General features: G+C 53.7%; 3 protein-coding genes across 8 annotated transcripts; 1 reads left to right on the top strand and 2 right to left on the bottom strand.

Annotated features, from left to right (window-relative positions):
- Nucleotides 1–632: 632 nt before the first annotated feature.
- Nucleotides 633–6,016, bottom strand: OSCAR (osteoclast associated Ig-like receptor). Its single transcript, XM_055311850.1, has 5 exons — nt 5,929–6,016; nt 5,247–5,279; nt 2,619–2,918; nt 1,459–1,740; nt 633–923 (listed from the first exon to the last, which is right to left on the bottom strand). The coding sequence occupies exons 1-5, from the start codon at nt 5,963–5,965 to the stop codon at nt 751–753; spliced, it is 825 nt and encodes a 274-aa protein (XP_055167825.1). The 5' UTR covers nt 5,966–6,016; the 3' UTR covers nt 633–750.
- Nucleotides 6,017–6,787: 771 nt separating this feature from the next.
- On the top strand, nt 6,788–9,101 carry NDUFA3 (NADH:ubiquinone oxidoreductase subunit A3). The gene is made up of 4 exons (XM_055311855.1): nt 6,788–6,887; nt 7,110–7,184; nt 8,422–8,499; nt 8,943–9,101. Exons 1-4 carry the CDS (start codon nt 6,878–6,880, stop codon nt 9,032–9,034), a joined length of 255 nt encoding a protein of 84 aa, XP_055167830.1. The 5' UTR covers nt 6,788–6,877; the 3' UTR covers nt 9,035–9,101.
- A 20-nt stretch (nt 9,102–9,121) lies between these two features.
- Nucleotides 9,122–16,781, bottom strand: TFPT (TCF3 fusion partner). Of its 6 annotated transcripts, none has more exons than XM_055311845.1 (6): nt 16,089–16,358; nt 15,672–15,930; nt 13,183–13,253; nt 10,001–10,070; nt 9,696–9,908; nt 9,122–9,303 (listed from the first exon to the last, which is right to left on the bottom strand). In XM_055311845.1, the coding sequence occupies exons 1-6, from the start codon at nt 16,262–16,264 to the stop codon at nt 9,184–9,186; spliced, it is 909 nt and encodes a 302-aa protein (XP_055167820.1). In that variant the 5' UTR covers nt 16,265–16,358; the 3' UTR covers nt 9,122–9,183. The 6 variants fall into 6 exon arrangements, 5 of the variants coding, with proteins under 5 accessions (XP_055167820.1, XP_055167819.1, XP_055167822.1 ...); XM_055311844.1 differs by having other exon boundaries at nt 9,124–9,303; nt 9,690–9,908; XM_055311847.1 differs by lacking the exon at nt 16,089–16,358 and adding an exon at nt 16,367–16,781 and having other exon boundaries at nt 9,125–9,303.
- Nucleotides 16,782–16,790: the final 9 nt, after the last annotated feature.

Here is a 16,790-nt window from a genome sequence, read left to right as displayed (position 1 = left end):
CAACGTATAAATGTCTAGGTCAAAGCTCTTGTGTGCACACTGCTCTTGCTGTAGCCTTGGCAACAGACTCTGCTTAATCATAACAATGACTCAAGAAAACAACCTGCACTGCACACAAACGAAGCTGTATAGGGAAAAAGTTCTACCTTGTCTGATCTTGGTCTAGACTTTGGTGAAGGTCTGAGGAGGTGTTCAGAAGAGGTTTGCTTGGCGACCAAGAATGATGTCATGAAGGAAATGGTAGTGAATTGCTTAAAAGTTCAGCTGGAACATGCACAATGGAAAACAAACAAACCCTATACCTTCATTCCAGTCCTGTGCATCTGGTAGAAACTACAGTTATGTAAGAGCTAACATTTACTGAGTGTTTACTATAGGCCAGTCACTTTTAAGGGCTTTGTGTGTATTGCCCACTTAATCCTACAACAAGACTACGAAGTGGGTATTATCACTGAGCCCATTTTACAGTTAGGGTAATTTAGACTTGGGAGAGGTCGCTTTCCTAATATCCCAGTGAGTGAGCAGCAGCACTGGGACTCAAACCCAGGCCTCGTGACTAGGAAGACAGAACCATAGATAGAGCCTTCCACTGATCTACTAGAGGAATGACCCAGAAGGGAGCTAGAGAACACAGTAGGAAGTTTATTGTGACTCAGAAGCTGAGCTCAGCCAGGAGGACTGAGGGGCTCTTGAAAGGGCCTGTCCAACCCCAGGAAACCTATTTCTTCTCCCCATCTCTGGGAAGTGTTCTCACACTTGGAGGCATCTGTATCCAGTCCTCTGGGGCTCAGGGCCTGACGCTGCCTGGGTGCGACTCTGGCTGTGCCAGTCAAAAACAACCAGTGTGCCCAGGGAGATGAGGACCAGGCCAGCCAACCCCAGGCGGACGAGGTTGCTCTGAGTGTAGTCCAAGGAGCCTGAGCCTGTGGGACAGCAAGAGAGGCCTTCAGCTCCAGAACCCAGAGTCTGGGCCTGCCATCCGGGTCTTGAACCTACAGGGTGATAGTGGGGACACAGCTCCCAGTCTCAAAGTTGAGATGGGTCAGTGGGAGCAGGGGTCCTGGACTCCCGGGTCTGGGAGCAGGGGGTAGAGTCATGACCCCTAGACTGGGGAGCAGGGAGGAATCAGGGGCCTGGATCCTTGGGCTGGGGAGCAGGGAGAGGCTGGGAACCCAGACACCTGGGATAGGGAGCAGGGAGGAACCAGGTCCCAGACCCCAGGGTTGGGGAGCAGGGAGGAACCCGAGGCCTGGATCCCCTGGCTGGGGAGTAAGGGGCAAGGGGGCGGGGCTGGATCCCTGGGCTGGGGAGTAGGGAGGAACAGGGGGCCCGGACTCCTGGCAGGGGGAGTAGGGAGAGGCTGGGGGCCCGGGTCCCTAGACTGGGGAGCAGGGAGGCACCGGAGGCCCGACTCCCCCGCCAGGGAGCAGGGGCTGCGGCCGGGCGCCCGGCCCTTACCGTCAGCGCTGATGACCAGCGGCTCGCTGCGCAGCGACAGCACGTACGGGGAGGACGGCGTGTGGTAGTAGCAGCTGTAGGTGCCCGGCGCGCGGGCTCCGGGCAGCGGGAAGTCGGCCCAGGGCTCCGCCGAGTCGCGGTACTGCAGCGGCGCCGCCACCCCCACGCGGTACAGCGCGAAGCTCATGCCCCGCAGGCGGCCGGCGCAGCGCAGGCTCACGTTGGCATCGGGCGCCACCACCGGCCCGGGCAGCGCCACGAGCGATGGGCGCGGCAGCTGGTCTGCGAGGGGCACGGGCGGGGGCGAGCGCTGGCGCGGGCCTGGCCCCCCGGCCCTGCGCCCCTCCTCCCGCTCCCCCGGCCCTGTGCCCCCGGGCCTGGCCCCGTTCTCCCGCTGCCTCCGCCTCCTGCTCTCGTTCCCTCTCCCCCGCTCACCGACGCCCCTGCCCTACCTCACTCTGCATTTCTCTCCCTCCTTCCCAACATCAGTTTGTGTCTCGTTATTTCTGCTTCTGTGTCCTTTGCATCCTAGTCGGTGGCGCCCCCTGTATCTTCATCCCCCAGCACACCTTTCTCTTGCAGTCTCTGCCTCTGTGTCCCCGGATGTCCCCTTGTCTGTCTGCCTGTGGTTCACTGAAATTCTCTTTGTACGTCCCTGTTTTAATCTCCCCCGCGGGGTGTGTTTCACTACCCTGGATGTCCGAGGCAGTGTCTGCCGAATGGTTTCTTCTGGTGCTTCTGGGTTTCTCCCAAGGTTTCCTAACCACAGTACTCGTCACATTTTGGATAAATCCAGATAATTCTTTGTTGTATGGGGTGAGGATGGAGGTTGTCCTGTGCATTGTTGGGTGTTTTGCAGCAATTCTGGTAGTAGGGATAGCCCAAAAATGTAGTGACAACCAGAAATGTCTCCAGGTATTGCCAAAGGTCACCTGGGAGGCACAGTCGTCCCTAGTAAAGAATCATCCATTTCTCTGGTTCTCTTTCCCTCATTTTTTTGCTAGCAATTTTTGTAGCAATTTTTGCTCTGGGTCATTGTACAAGCCTGTCTCTGTATGTCTTTTTCCGTATCTCCTGTATCTCTCAGTCCCTCCTTCTCCCTCCCTCATCACACCCCAAAGTCCCTTCTTTCCCCTCAGCGCCCCACCCCAGGACCTCACCTGTCACCAGCAGTTCCAGTGTATCACTGGGGTGGGACCAGATGCCCAGGTCCCAGCCAAGACTCCGGTAGCAGCAGTGGTAACTGCCCCCCTGGGCTGGAGTCACCTCCTCCAGGAAGAACTCTGCCAGCTCCATGGACACATCCCGGTACAGCACAGGAGTGATTTCTCCAGACTTGAAGAGTGCAAACCTCCAGGCAAGTTGAGGTGCCTGGCACCTCAAGGTCACGTTGACCCCAGGGGTTACAATTGCAGCAGGCTGAGCCTCCAGCCATGGCTTGGGGTATAAGGCTGGGGAGACTGAATAAAGAGAACTCCTGGGTCCCTGGGCTTCCTGGGCAGGTGGGGTGGGAAGAGAATCACCTGGGGCAGTCCCTGCCTCTTTCTCATCCTCAGTTCCCTGCTTATAAAATAGGGAAGGCGCTGGACCCCAGTCAAGGATTGTCAAGACTAGCTGCAAATTAGAATAGCAGGGCCACTCCTGAGCTTTATTGACTCCATGTTTTTTAAACATAATGTCAAGGGATTGGGTCCCTGAAATCTGCAATTTTAAATTGTTCTTCAGACTATTTGTATCATAGTCAGCATATTTCAGTAGTTGCCAAATTTGCTATCTACTGGGGGGGGGGGAGGGAGGTGTATCCCTACCTCAGACCATTCACCAATACCAATTCCAGGTTAAATGTTTTATTTTGTTTTGTTTTACTGTAAAAGTATTAGAAGAAAATATAGGAAAAGCTATCTGTCTTGGGGGTAGAAAAAGCTATCTTAAAATACAGAACAAAAAAATTCAGAAGACAAGGTTAATTAATTTGATGACTGCAAAATTTTGAAGTTGTATATGAGACTAGACAAATGGATCTAGAAAACAATCAACAGCACTGGCAGAAATGACTTATTCATTCATCACATAGATTAAGAGTATAGAAAGAAATCCCAAACCCAGCTGAGTTGAAAATTGGACAAAACATGAATAAGGCAGTACACAAAAGAGGAAGTCCAAGGTGTGAAAACACATAGGGAGCGGGGGAAGTTGCTTAATGTTACTAGTAATCTTTAAAAAAAATTTAAACAACAATAAGATATTTTTGCCTATCAGGTTGTCAAAAATTAAAACAATTGTTTATCTCCTGTTTAAATGAAGATGTGGTGAAACAGGTAGGTAGGTATACTTGAGTGCACCTTTTGTGAAGGCAGTTCATTCATCTCTTTCTATCAAAATCCACAAAGGGCATGCCCTAATAATTCCATTGTTTCACCCTAGACAGATATACACACAGAGGCACAACAAGCTCACTTTGGAGCACTCATTGAAGCATTAATTAGGGTGAGACTGGAGAAAGACCCTGGAAACAACCTAAATATATATCAAGAGGGCCAAATAAACTAGACTCCAACCATACATAGCAAATGGTAAGCAGCAGTTTAAAAAAATGTAGTTAGTTATAATAATATAGAAACATCTCCAAGAGAGATTGTAAAGTGAGAAATAGAAGATGCAGAACAACATGGGTCATGAAATATCAATCTTGCCTTGGCAAGAAAACAAAGCATATAAGTACATATATGAGTCTGAATGCATGGAAATTTTTTGGTAAGGAACCACAGCTTATTTAAGGAAGATGAGGAAGGGGAAGAGGGAGGTTATATGTCCTTTGGTAAAGATTTTTTAAACCATGAATATATGTTAGCTGTATCATTAAAAACTATTAATTTAAAATAAATTGATAGTTAAGGTGGTTTTCAGTGGTTTTCCAGGTGATTCTTGTTTGAAGGTGTAGTGTAGTGGGGAGGTTTGAGAGAAAGAGATTGCACCCATCAGAAAACCTAGAAGGAAACTCAAGGCTCTCTCAGGATGGAGGATCCCCACTCCTGTCCAAATGGGCTTCCAAATGGGGGAATAATTGGCATTGGCCAGAGATCCTCTTTCTTGAGCCCTGCACTACACCAAGCTCTGAGTCAAGGGTTTTACAACGTGATTTTTAAAATTTATTTTAAAAATATTTTTTAAATGTAATGTCTACACTGGGATGCCTGTGTGGCTCAGTGATCTCGGGTTCTTGGGATCAAATCCTACATCGGGCTCCCCTGGGGGAGCCTGCTTTTCCCTCTGCCTGTGTCTCTGCCTCTCTCTGTGTGTCTCTCATGAATAAATAAAATCTTTAAAAAAATAAAAATAATCTCTACACCCAACATGGAGCTCAAACTCACAACCCCAAGATCAAGAGTCCCACGCTCTATGGACTGAGCTAGCCAGGCTCCCGGTATACATGGGTGATTTCATTAAATCCTCACAATAGCCTATTTCATAGAGAAGGAAACTGAGTAGCAAGTGGTGCTTTGTTCAAAGTTGCAAGTGAATAATATGGTGAAAGTGGGGTTCTAGCTTAGAGATCTTTAGTTCCAAAGTTCATGGTCTTTACTACTCACCTATCCTGATCGCTAAAGGGAGTAAGATGAGAAGGAAAGAAAGGAGGGAGAAAGGGAAGGAAAAGATGTAAGAAGAGAGGAGCGGGAGGGAGGGAAATCTGGAAATCTGGGGTGAGCTTGGGCACCAAAATAAAATCTGAGTAGTTGGAAATGGGCTGTCAGTGGCTTACAGCTGAATGGCTGGGGGATATTACTCACCAGTTGGAGTGATGTCTGAATGACACAGAGGCCCTGTAGATCACGGAGGGGCTAAGTCTTTTCAAAGTTCTAGGCTTCTCCCAGCTCCACCTCACTGCAAACCCAGGAATCTAAATCTTCCTCTGGGAAACAGGAATCTTACCCATATGTCCTCTTTCAGTAGCCAGAACTGCAGGCTCTTAACCCCTGCCTACTTCATTAGTCTGAAGTCCGGCCCCAGCCCCCTCTTGCCTCTACACCCAGTGTCCAGACCCCTGGACTCCACCTTTTCCAGGAGACAGTAATCTGAGCCCACACTGTCTCCTCCCTGGGGTCCAGGAGTCTGGGTCCCCAGCTCCCTTCTTTCCCAGAGACCCAGGTCTTCTGGCTTCCTCTTCTTCCCACATCAGAGTCTAGGATTCTACATTTGTCATTCCCAGGAGTTCAGTCCTTAGGAAGGAATTCAAGACCTCTGTGTTCTCCTGTGTTAGGAACCAAGGATCTGGGTCCTGTCCCCTTATTCTGGGTCTAGAATTCTGAACCCTCAGCTAGTGCTGTCTGACCATCCCGCACCTACCCTCAGAGGGACTCAGTAGCCCTCTTCCGTTCCCTCTCCCTGCTCAGAGTGTCCAGGTCCCCAGAGCCTGTCTCTCTGCACCCAAGCCAGCCTGGGACCCAGGGAGAAGGGGGAGGGGTGGCTCACAGAGGATCAGCAGCTCGAGGATCAGCGCCAGAGCCATGGTGGGCAGATCTTGGCTGGAGCAGAAGCAGGAGCCAGGGCTCAGCGGTGCCCTCTCACTTCTCAGGAACTGCAATACCAGAAAGCCAGAGCTCTGTTTAAGGAAGGGAGGAGGGAAGTGGGGGCCTCTGGGTGACTGTGTCACAGCCCCATGGTGCTGTGGAAAAGCCTGGGAGATGGGGCAGTCATAACCAGTTGTGTTCACTAATTAAACTTAAAAAAAAAAAAAGGCTAAAACTAGCACCTATGATGTGCCAGACCCTGTGCTGCGCTATTCTGGGGACAGAGAGGGATCAGACCCCATTACTGCCCTAGAGAAGCTCCCAGTCTGATGTAAAAACAGAGGCAGACCAGGTGAGTTTAAAAAAAAAAAAAAGTCACATGTGGCACTGAGAGAGTCCACAGAAGGCCCCTAACCCTCCTGGGATGAGACTTAAAGCTTCCAGGATGAACTGATTTTGAGCTGCTACCTCAAATGATAGCTAAGTTATCTGTCCTCTCCCAGCCTCCGCTTCTTCATCCGTGAAATGGGCTTTCATGAGTCAACTCTAAAATGAGGACTATTGCATTCCGCCTCGGATGAGTCGCAGCTGCAGAACTGGGAGTACTCCTCAGGCACGACTCCTAGGCGGAGACAGATTTGCACTTAAATCTGCAGTGCCGCCTGCTTGCTTTGCCGCGGATTCTGACAGCTGTCCTGTTCCAGTGCGCGCGTGCGGACTCAGGCTGCGGGGGCTCGAGCGCGGGGACCACAACTCCCAGAGCGCTTCGCGTCCTCGCCACAGCCCCGGGCCGCAGTTCTGTGCCAGTGCGCATGCGCACACTCAGATTGCGGAGCTCGGGCGCGGGAACCACAACTCCCAGAGTGCTCCGGCCGCTTGCTGCCGCCGCCGCCGCCGCCGCCGAGACCAAGATGGCCGGGAGTAAGTAAGGGCGCCCGTGGCGCGCTGGGTCCGCTGGTTCCCGGAGCCCCGGTGGTGCCGGCGCTGGGGCACGGCGGAGCCTCCGTGCAGGCGGTGGGGGCAGGGCCACAGGGGGGCGCCGAGATCACGAGAGGGCTCCTCCGGGGCGGGGGTGGCGCGAGAGGGTTAGAGGTCACCGGAGGCGTCCCCTGCAGGAATGACCCTCCTCGCCCTCCCCTCCAGGACTCGCCGCCTTCCTCAAGGATGCCTGGGCCAAAGAGCCGGTGCTGGTCGCGTCCTTCACCATCGGGGGCCTCGGTGCGTGAGCGTGCAGCGCCCTCACCCAAGGTCCCGTCGCTCCCCACAGCGCTCTGCCCTGTACCCTCAACGTTCCAGGGCCCCTCGTGTGTCTGCACCCCGCCCCACCCCCACTATTAGGACCACCCTGTACACACCTACCTCGGAGGTCCATGACCCTCCCCCACCCCACCCTCAGGGCGAGGTCCTCAGCCCTGGCTGTGCATTAAAAACACGGTCAGAATCCTACCACTCCTCACCTTGCCCCCCACCCCCCCGCCCCACACTAAGCTTGGAGAGGGGTGGGGTGGAGGTGGGGCTGGGGAATCTCCGGTGAAAAGCCTCTTCCGGGCTGCCTTGACTGACAGCTTCTGTTCTAGAGCAGGGCTGCTCAGACTTTAACGTGCGGGAGGTCTTGTTCAAGGGCAGGCTCTCGGCATAGGTCAGGGATGCGCAGCGAATGCGGCATCTCCCCCAGGTCCCAGGTCCTGTCAGCGCTGCTGGTCTGCAGGCCGCCCGCAGCCCGCTGAGGTTCTAGAGCAGTTGTCCCCCATGGCAGCCACAGGCCACACCGGCCCGAGCGCCTGAAACTGAACCACTGTGAATTGAGCTGGGTAGGCTCTGTGTAAAGTACACACTGGATTGCAAAGCAAATGACAAGTATATAAAATATCTCTGCTGCTTTCATGTTGATGGGGTGTTGAAATGATGTTTCCAATATGCCAGGTTAAGTCATTTTTAAAAACTCATTTGTACCTTTTATTTTTATGTGCCTGTTAGAAGGTGTGAAACTAAATATGTGGCTCTTATGTTTCTGCTGGACAGTGCTGGCCTAGAACATTCTTTTTACCCCCCACCCCTGCCCTACTCCCTGGGACTCCTGGTGCCCACCCTAGGTGGACTGTGATTTCTGAGACAACCCTTCCTTTCCTCGGTTTGTAACAGTTCATGATTCCACTGGAAGATCCCCAAACCATTCCTCTCACCCACTACCTTGTGCTCCCTGACCACCTCTACACTCATGCCCTCATTCTGTGACCACCCCCATGTCTTCCCTCCTCTGTGCCCTCTAGGTCCCATTCCTGCTCCATCCACTGATAAGTGGGGATCTCAGAATGCCATGGGGTCTCCTGGAGGGGCAGGACCTCCCCACACCCCTCCTCCCAAGTACCTGACTCCTAGTTTGCTGAGGTTCAGCTTCTGCCCCTCCCCTGTCCTGAAAGCCACCTTCCCCTGGGCCTCACCCGTCTCTCCACAGCTGTGATTCTGCCCATCTTCAGTCCCTTCACCAAATATGCCACCATGATCAACCAGGCCACACCCTACAACTATCCAGGTGAGTGGGAGCTGGAGGGCTGACCCAAAACAGGGGTGGAGGGTGAGGAGGGACCTTCCTGCGCTGGGGGAGGAATAATCATGGGTAGGTTCTTCCTCAGCAGGGATCTGAGAACCTGCTGTGTGGACTGGACTTTCTTTTTTCTGAGGTCTGATTCATGTGCCATAAAAATAATTTCCTGTCTGTTTTTGCACTTTTGAGTTTCTGTTGTCATTCCAGATTTGTATTCCTTTCTGGACTTTTGTCATTCTAGGTGTCTGTCCTGTTTCTGTTTCTCTGCTTTTCTGTACCTCCAGGTCTCTATCTCCCTGCTTCTCTCTGCATCCCCTCTCTCACCTCTCCCCTGGGGTCCCATTTCTCTCTTTGAGTCCAAACTGACAGACTAGCCTTTATGGGCCTCCCAAGACCTGCTGGTCTCAATGGCCCACCCTCCTGCCCCACAGTGCCCCTCCGAGATGATGGGAACATGCCTGACGTGCCCAGCCACCCCCAGGACCCCCAGGGCCCCAGCCTGGAGTGGCTGAAGAAATTGTGAGCACCTCTGGTGATATGGAGGTGGCCCCTTCCCTGTAGTCAATAAAATGCATAGAGTGACCCCAGAATCTGAGCTTGAGTGTGATCAGAGGTGGAAACAGTGGCCAAGGCGAGTCTGCGGGTGAGTTTATTGGGGGTGGGGGTGGGGGGTCAGTCAAAGGGGGGACTGGCTAGGGTGGGGTAGGGCAGCAGTTTGTCTGGCCCCCGAGAAACCCAACTGGAGTCCAGGGCCTCATCTGCTTCGAAGCCAAAGTCTTCCTCCACCTTAATCTGGGGGAGAGAAGGAGCCAGCGTAAGCAGGCCTAGAATCTCGAGAAGGCCCAGCAGCTTCACCATTCAACCTCCTCAACTTCCTCTGTGTACCTGGGAGAAATCCCAATGGTCCCACCTTCCCTTCCACCCATGTTCTCTGACCCTCCTGCTACCCACCCACCCCCAGCTTCCTCCAGATCGCTCTCCTTCCTTTTCCATCCAAGCCCTCACCTGGCTTCTTCCAGCTCTTTATTCTTCCCTGCCCACCCGCATCCCTCCCAGCCCCACCTCCTTTCTCCAGTTGTCCCTTGCCCTGAGCTTGTCCTGAGCCTGCCCTGAGCTCGAGTGCTCTGCAAGGCCCAGCTCCCACAGCACTGCTGCAAAACCCAAGGCCCTGGTCCCACCTGTACCGGGGCTAGTTCTGGAGTCAGCACAGCTCCCGCTCGGCGTCCGTCCCGGGGTGCTCGCCGCCTCTTGCGTCCACTGGGCCCCTCCCCGGGGGTTGGGCTGCTGGGTTCTGGAGGTGCGGGTGTCCTTCGGGGTGGGGACAGCCCCTCTTTCTCTGGGGGCTCATTCTCAGCATTGCCAGGGGTGGGAGCATCTGTGCCCTGGCTGCCCTCGTCCTGGTGGGGAGAAGGGGTGGCAGGTGAAGGCTGTGTCCTGGTGCCCTGTCCCCCCACACCCACCCCCCTGCCTGCCAGGAGGCCATGCTCACCTCCAGGACTATGGTGAGCTGGCTGGCACGGTAGTCATCGCCATAAGCATCCAGCACTCTCATGAGGAACCTGCGTCCGGAGAGAGGCCATTGGGGAGGCACAACCTCAGTATCTGGTGGTTGGAGAAAGGGGCGCCCGATAGCCCCGCCCCAGCTCAGAAGCCAAGGCTGTCCCAGACCCATAAACCCAGAAGATTCAGAGCTGCCAAATCTGAGACCTGGTTGCCAAGTAGTTGAGCAGCAGGGGACGCTGGGCCAGACCAGGGGACTTCTCTGCACCTGCTTCCCGCTCTGTTGACAGGACACGACAGCCCTGAGTGGGCGGGCCACCTGAGGGTGACACTGCAGCTGGAGAGTGCCATCTGCTGTGCTCAGCCCATGTTCTGGTGTCAGCTATCTTTATTAGTAACTGAAGGGCAAGACAAAGAGCCCTCCTGCTGACATGACCTTCCTCTGCTTCCCCGGTTCCTGCTTCCCAGAGCTCTGAATGCTATCTGGGGGCAAGCACCTGGGTGGAGCGCTTTACCTACAGTCTCTTTCCAGGTATGCGTCCATACCTGTTCTGTACCGTGTCTTGGTGCTAGTGATACATCGGGGAACCAAACAAAAACCCGTCTGCACCGAACTTGGGACAATCAGCAAATCAGCCAAACAGTAGTAGGAAGGAGGATGCATGATACCTGGAAGAGGGCTGAAACCTCTGAAAGTCGGTGGGGAAGGCCTCACTGAGAAGGTGAGGGAGTGGCAGAAAAACACTTCTGGCAGAAGGAACAGCAAGTGCAAAAGCCCTGAGGTGGGAGCAGCATGCGTGCCGTGTTCTTGGTAGAGCAAGGTGAAAGGCCCTCGAAGTACCCTTGTTGGCTACTGTAGGATGATCTTGCTCTGAGAGGTGACTTGGTCAGTCTTACCTCTTATGTTGGTTTTCTTTCTTTCTTTTTTTTTTTTACTTTTGAAAGAGAATTTTTAAAAATTTATGGTAAGATACACATAACATAGTTTGCCAATTTAACCAGTTTTAAGTTAACCAGTACAGCTCAGGGGCATGAAGCACATTCAGTGTTGTGCAACCATCACTCCCGTTGGTCTCCAGGACTCTTCATTTTCCCAAAGTAAAACTGTCCCATTAACTAACTCCCATCCCCCTAGCAGTCACCACTCTCCAGGTCTATGAACTTAAGTCCTTATATTAGTGGAATCACAGAGTATTTGTCCTCCTGGGACCAGCTCAAATAACGTATTCATAGTTCATGTGTAATGTGGGTCAGGATTTCCTTCCTTTTTAAGACTAAATGATAATCCTACGTGTGGACCATGTTCCGTTCATTCGTCTATCCACAAAATGCTTCCACATTTTGGCTGCTGTGAATACTGTTAGGATCCCGTGTGTATGCATATCGGTCAGCAGCCCTATGTTTGAATCTTTTTTTTTGGGTGGGGGGGTATACCTAGGAATGGAGTTGCTAGACCATATAATAATTCTGTTTTTAAATTTTGGGGAATTGCCATACTATTTTTACACAGTGGCCTGTCTTAGGTTTTATAAGTGGACAGTCCCTGAATCTCTGATACCATAGGTCTGGGTGAGTGAGGCCTTGGAACCTGGGTTTGTGGCAAGTTCCCATGTGGCATTGGGGCTCCTGGTCCAAGGGCTGCACACTGAAAAGCTCGGGGTTGAGCAGCATTCAAGAGAGGCAGCTTAGAGAAGGTGATCACCCTGACTGATCTGTACTGTTAAGGCAAGTGTAGCATTTGTAGATCCCATTCCCAGACTTTTGACCTTATAGCCATCAAGGCCACCCTCCCCTTTCATAAACTCTCTTGGTTTTACTGTAAAAGAGTCTTGGCGGATGGTACAACTAGAGAAAAAAAGGTTCACCCAAGGTGTTGTGACAGGAGCCCTGCGAGAGGTGAGGGGAGGCCAGGGAGAGTGTGTCAGGCATGGGCAAGGAGCCATGGCCTGTGGCTCAGGGTGCTGACACCCAGGGTCTGTTCTGAGGGCACGTCAGACCAGGAGGTGGGAGATAAGCCAATGGGAGGGTTCATTCCCCGACACGAAGCAGCCTGAGGGGGAGCACACGGGGGGTAGGGGCGAGGTCAGGGCTAGCTCTGCATGTGTGTGAGGTGACCAGAAGCCACTGTCCAGCAGACGGTCCACAGAGGGGATACACAGCTGAAAGAGCTGCAGACAGGACTGAAAGGTTGGCGGTGTTTAGATGTCCTTTCCGACCACGATGCTGTGAGATGTTCTAGAAGTGCACACAGAACCTTCTGTGAGGACAGGAACGGCCTGTACCTGTGCCATGCACCACAGAGCTGCTGGCCACCTGTCGCCGTGTGGTGACAGTAACGAAGGAACTTTTTGAGGTCATTTATTTCAGTTTTGATGTCAGTTGTGACCTGTGCTACTGAGCTGCAGTGCAGGAGCACCACTGAGGGAGCATTTCATTTCATTTCATTTTAGTTTGGGTAAAAATCACCACTGGTAGTGGCTGAGCATGTGAATGGAGGCCAGTGCAACTGAAGGAACTGAATTTTCTATTTTGTGTCAATCAATTAAAATTTATTTTGACTAATGTTAAATTTTAGTTTTAATAAACTGTCAGATTAGGTCAGCACCTGTGGCTACCATGCTGGACAGTGGTGGTGTAGATGCAAGGGCACCCAGGGCCAAGGTACTGGGGCCAGGGAGTGGGGGAGTCCAGGTGAGTGAGGGACCTGCTTCCAGGTGGGCGCATCCTGCGGGTCAGGTGAGTGCATGGCTGAGGACTGACCAGGGCTCAGCATCCTGGCGCCTTCTCAGAGTACAGGTCACAGACATTGGGACATAGCACGTGGCCGGAGGCTCTGGGCACAGCCCATGAACTCCTCTTCAGTACTCAGCAGCTACTGAGATTTTGGCGTTACCCAATCTCAACCGAGACGGGAAACAGACTCAGAGAGGTATGTGGCTTGCTGAGCATCACACAGCAAAACTGCTTGAAACCAAGTGTGTGACTCTACATCATGATCCTGTTCTGCTGGACCTCCCATTCAAAAGGAGTGCACCTGCCACCCAAGCCTCCCTCAGCCCATCCGGTGAGGCCTTCACAGACACGAAGGAGGCAAGAATCGCCAGAGGTGGTAGAAACAGCAGCTGGGAGCAGAGGCCCGGGGCCCAGGGAGGGGAGCATGCAGGGGCTTACCTCCGCTCCTGCTGCAGTCTCCGTGTTATCCTTTGCACCTGATGGAGTCTGTTCAGGACCCGCTCATTCACCTGCAGGGAGCCAGAAGGCACAGGTCACCTGGACTCTGCTCCTTATTCCATGTGGGATGAATGTAGCGCCAGCGGGGGCCCAGGGCCCTCAGGGAGCCGGCCACACTCCCCATGGCCTCTGGGGCTGCTGCACCCACTCCTTTCCTGCATCTGTGCCTCCCTAGCTGTCTGCCTCCTGTCCTGGGGGCCTTCCCACATGCCAGAGGAGCTCCCTCCCTCAAGCCTGACCTCAGAGGTTACCTCCTCAGGGAGTCCACCCAGACCTCCCACCACACAGCAATACCCCCTCTTCACTCCCCCTACCAGAACTGTGCACCCAGCTACTCCTCTGCTTTGGCTTTCGTTAAAATGTTCCTTGCCGCCTTCTAGCCTATCCACTTCTCTTGCTCACCCTCTCCCACCAGACCATAAGCTCCAAAGGACGGGTTGTGCCTGTGTCCCCACTCCCTAAGCAGAACCCTGTAGGGGGCAGGGGGCTCCATCACTATTTGCTAAATGCATGCCTTCCTGCTATGTACAGTGGGGACAGCAAGCGGGTTCACATGCTGGAGATGAGGAGGAGGTGGCCTAACTTCAGGGCTATCAGAGAGGCATGTGGGCTGAGACACGAACGAGCAGGTACTTCCCTGGATCGGAAAGACCTGGGTTCAAACCCCAGCCTGCCACTCTCAGCTGTGTGACCTTGGGCAAGTTACCTAACCTATCTTAGACTTGCATTTCACCACCTGTCTTGAATAACGCTACCTGTTCTAATGGGGCAGATTAAGAGCAGAAAATCAAATGCCAGATACATTTGAGCAAATGCTTGAGTCCCTCTGGACCTGGTATTTGTATGCTAAACAGGGCTTGGGGTCCCTGCTGCAAGTCGGGGGAGCTGGGGGTGGGGGGGTAGGTAGAGGTAGTAGGGCATCCTGAGATGTCGTGTTTTGTAAAGCCTAGGGCAGGCCTGGAACACGGTGGGTGCTCCCATGTCACAGTGGTCGCTCTGACGTCAGCACCCATGTACTGAGAAGCCCTGTGAACACAGAATGCCAGGGATGAAATGTTATGGCTACCATGGGATTCAGGTGAGGAGTCTCCAGGAGAGAAAAGGTAGGAGGGAGGTCGGGGTGGGGCCAACAACTGCCTAGTACAAGATGTATAGTATCTGTGGATATCACATCTGATTTGTCTCCACACTATTTTACACCAACACATGTGAACACACATAAAACCGTATCGCAGATAGCATCCTGGATCATCCTAGCTGTTCCCAGGTGCACGTAGACTCAGCTTCAGAGCAGCTTCTGGGGCTGACCTGCTCCAAGCACTCCCACTGCCCTCACTTCCCATGCGGTTCTCCCCAACATCTCCTGTCAAAACAAGTGTCTATTCGGCTTCAGGCAGTCTGATGAGCTCATCCTAAGAGGGCTTCAACGTCCGCCCTGGTTCTCCACCTGCTCTGTCTCCTGACCCCTGCTCCAGTGCAGACTGCATCCTCTCCTGCCCAGGCTACTACCCAGCCTCCCTTCTTCCCCAGCTCCCCAACACCGCCATTAGGGGTCGGATGGTGTCCCCCCAAAAAAGTACTTCAGAATGTGAACTTCTTTGGAGATGGGGTCTTCACAGAGATGATCAAGTGAAACGAGGTCGGTAGCACCTGACCCAACATGACCATGTCCTCATACAAGGAGAAAAGCAGGGCAAAGACAGGGACACCCCCCCCGGGAGATCGCCATGTGGGTGACGGCAGAGACCTACCAGTCAGGTGCCAGCAAGCACCAGATGCAAAGAGAGAGGCACGTGGTAGATTCCTCACCGCCTTCAGAAGGAACCAACTGTGGACTAACACCCTGATCTTGCACTGGCAGCCTCAGAGCCATGACAGTACACTTCTGTTATTTAGCGCCCCGTTCGTGGCACTAAGACTAACACGACCATGCTTAGGCTTTCAAACACCTAGACCTGACCCTGTCCCTTCCCCCTCACTTAAATGTTAAAACAAATGCCAAACTTCATGCCCCGGTGTTCCCGGCTTTTCAAGATCTGGTCCAGGCCAACCGCATGCTCCTCATTCTCACCGAGGAGCTGATGCAGTGATGCAGCTGAGAACCTGTGTCTGGGGCAGAAGCCATGGGGATGGGGGCAGGGGAAGGATCCAACAGGACAGGAGGACCTGATGAGAAGGGTACAGGAGACTTGAAAAGTCTGATCAGCGGGGAACATGAGAGGCACCTACAAACATCAGTGAGCTGAGCTGGGTCACCAGGGATGCTCAGAGCACAGGGCTCTCCCAGTGCCTTGTATGGTGCCTGATACACAATAGGTACAGAACCACTGAACGATTCACTCAGCCAGGTAAGGAAGGCAGGCATGTGGACAGAGAAGGGGTAATTTAGGCCAGGGGACCCCAGAACGGGGGAATCCGCACTCACCTACCTGCTCGATCTCCCGGCAGCGCCGACCTAGCACCTGGTACTTCCTACGATTTAGTTCCCGCTGGCGCCGCCGCTGGCCCCGGGCAGCCTCTTCCTCTTCATCTCGCTCCCGGAGCCCTGAGCCACCCAGACCCCCGGACACGAACTCCACTTCCGTCTCCAGCTCACTCTCCAAAATGTGACCACCGAACAGCGGCGGCAGCGCCAGCTCCGAGCCTGGCGGCGCCGAGAACTCTTCAAAGCCCACAGCTGCCATGGTCCTGTAAGGTCAGTAGGTTCAGGAATCCTGAACCACCGGCCCCAGCCTCTCCTCCCTCAGACCCGGAAGTCCAGACCCCCAGCCCCTCCTCCCTCAGACCCGGGAGTCCCACTAGAGTTCGAGCCCCGACCCCTCCTCCCAGGATCCAGGTGTCCATACCCCCAGACTTGCTCCCCGAGGATCGCTGGGACTTCAAGCCCCCACTCAGACCCAGGAGCCGGGGCCTCCAACCTCGTCTGTCTCTCAGATTCAGAACTCCAACTTCTAGCTTTTTCCCCCTGAACGTCCAAGCGCAGACCCCGGTCCTTAAGAGGGCTCAGCGAAAGCAGCTGCATGAACTACAATCCCCATCCGCCCTCAAATAAAAGCGCAGATGGGTGTACGCGATGCAGCCGCAATGCCTTTTGGGAGCGGTAGTTTCCTCCAAAGCCACTCACCCCTCTCTCTGCTCCAATTCCATGTCTCTCTCCAGCTCCAGCCGCCGCGGGTCTCAGAACGCCCAGCCTCGCAAACCTCTAGGTTAAGTCCTTCGCAAAACTACCTGTCCCATCGGGCTTCACGGCCTCGGCATCCGGGTCTTTGCCGCTGGGCTTTCTGGGAATTGTAGTTCCCTGCTTCCGGCTTCGCTCCCTACCCCCCTCCACCTTCACCTCCACCCGGAGTTCCGTCCTGCTTAAAGGCCTTGCTTTCTCGTCTCACTCCTTCCTCGGTCGTCTTAGTTGTCCCCGTCTTTATTCTTGTCTGGGCACCTTCTCACTGGCTAGGGCGATGCTCCGCTTAGCAGGCTCAGTACTCGGCGGGCCGTCAGCCCGACAAGTCCCTTCTCCTCTGCTTACCCCCTCTCCGCTTCGCTGCAGGAAC

This window comes from Nyctereutes procyonoides, unplaced genomic scaffold (assembly GCF_905146905.1).
Source record: "Nyctereutes procyonoides isolate TBG_1078 unplaced genomic scaffold, NYPRO_anot_genome, whole genome shotgun sequence".
Classification (NCBI taxonomy): Eukaryota; Metazoa; Chordata; class Mammalia; order Carnivora; family Canidae; genus Nyctereutes; species Nyctereutes procyonoides.
This window is presented reverse-complemented; position numbering and strand designations above follow the sequence as displayed.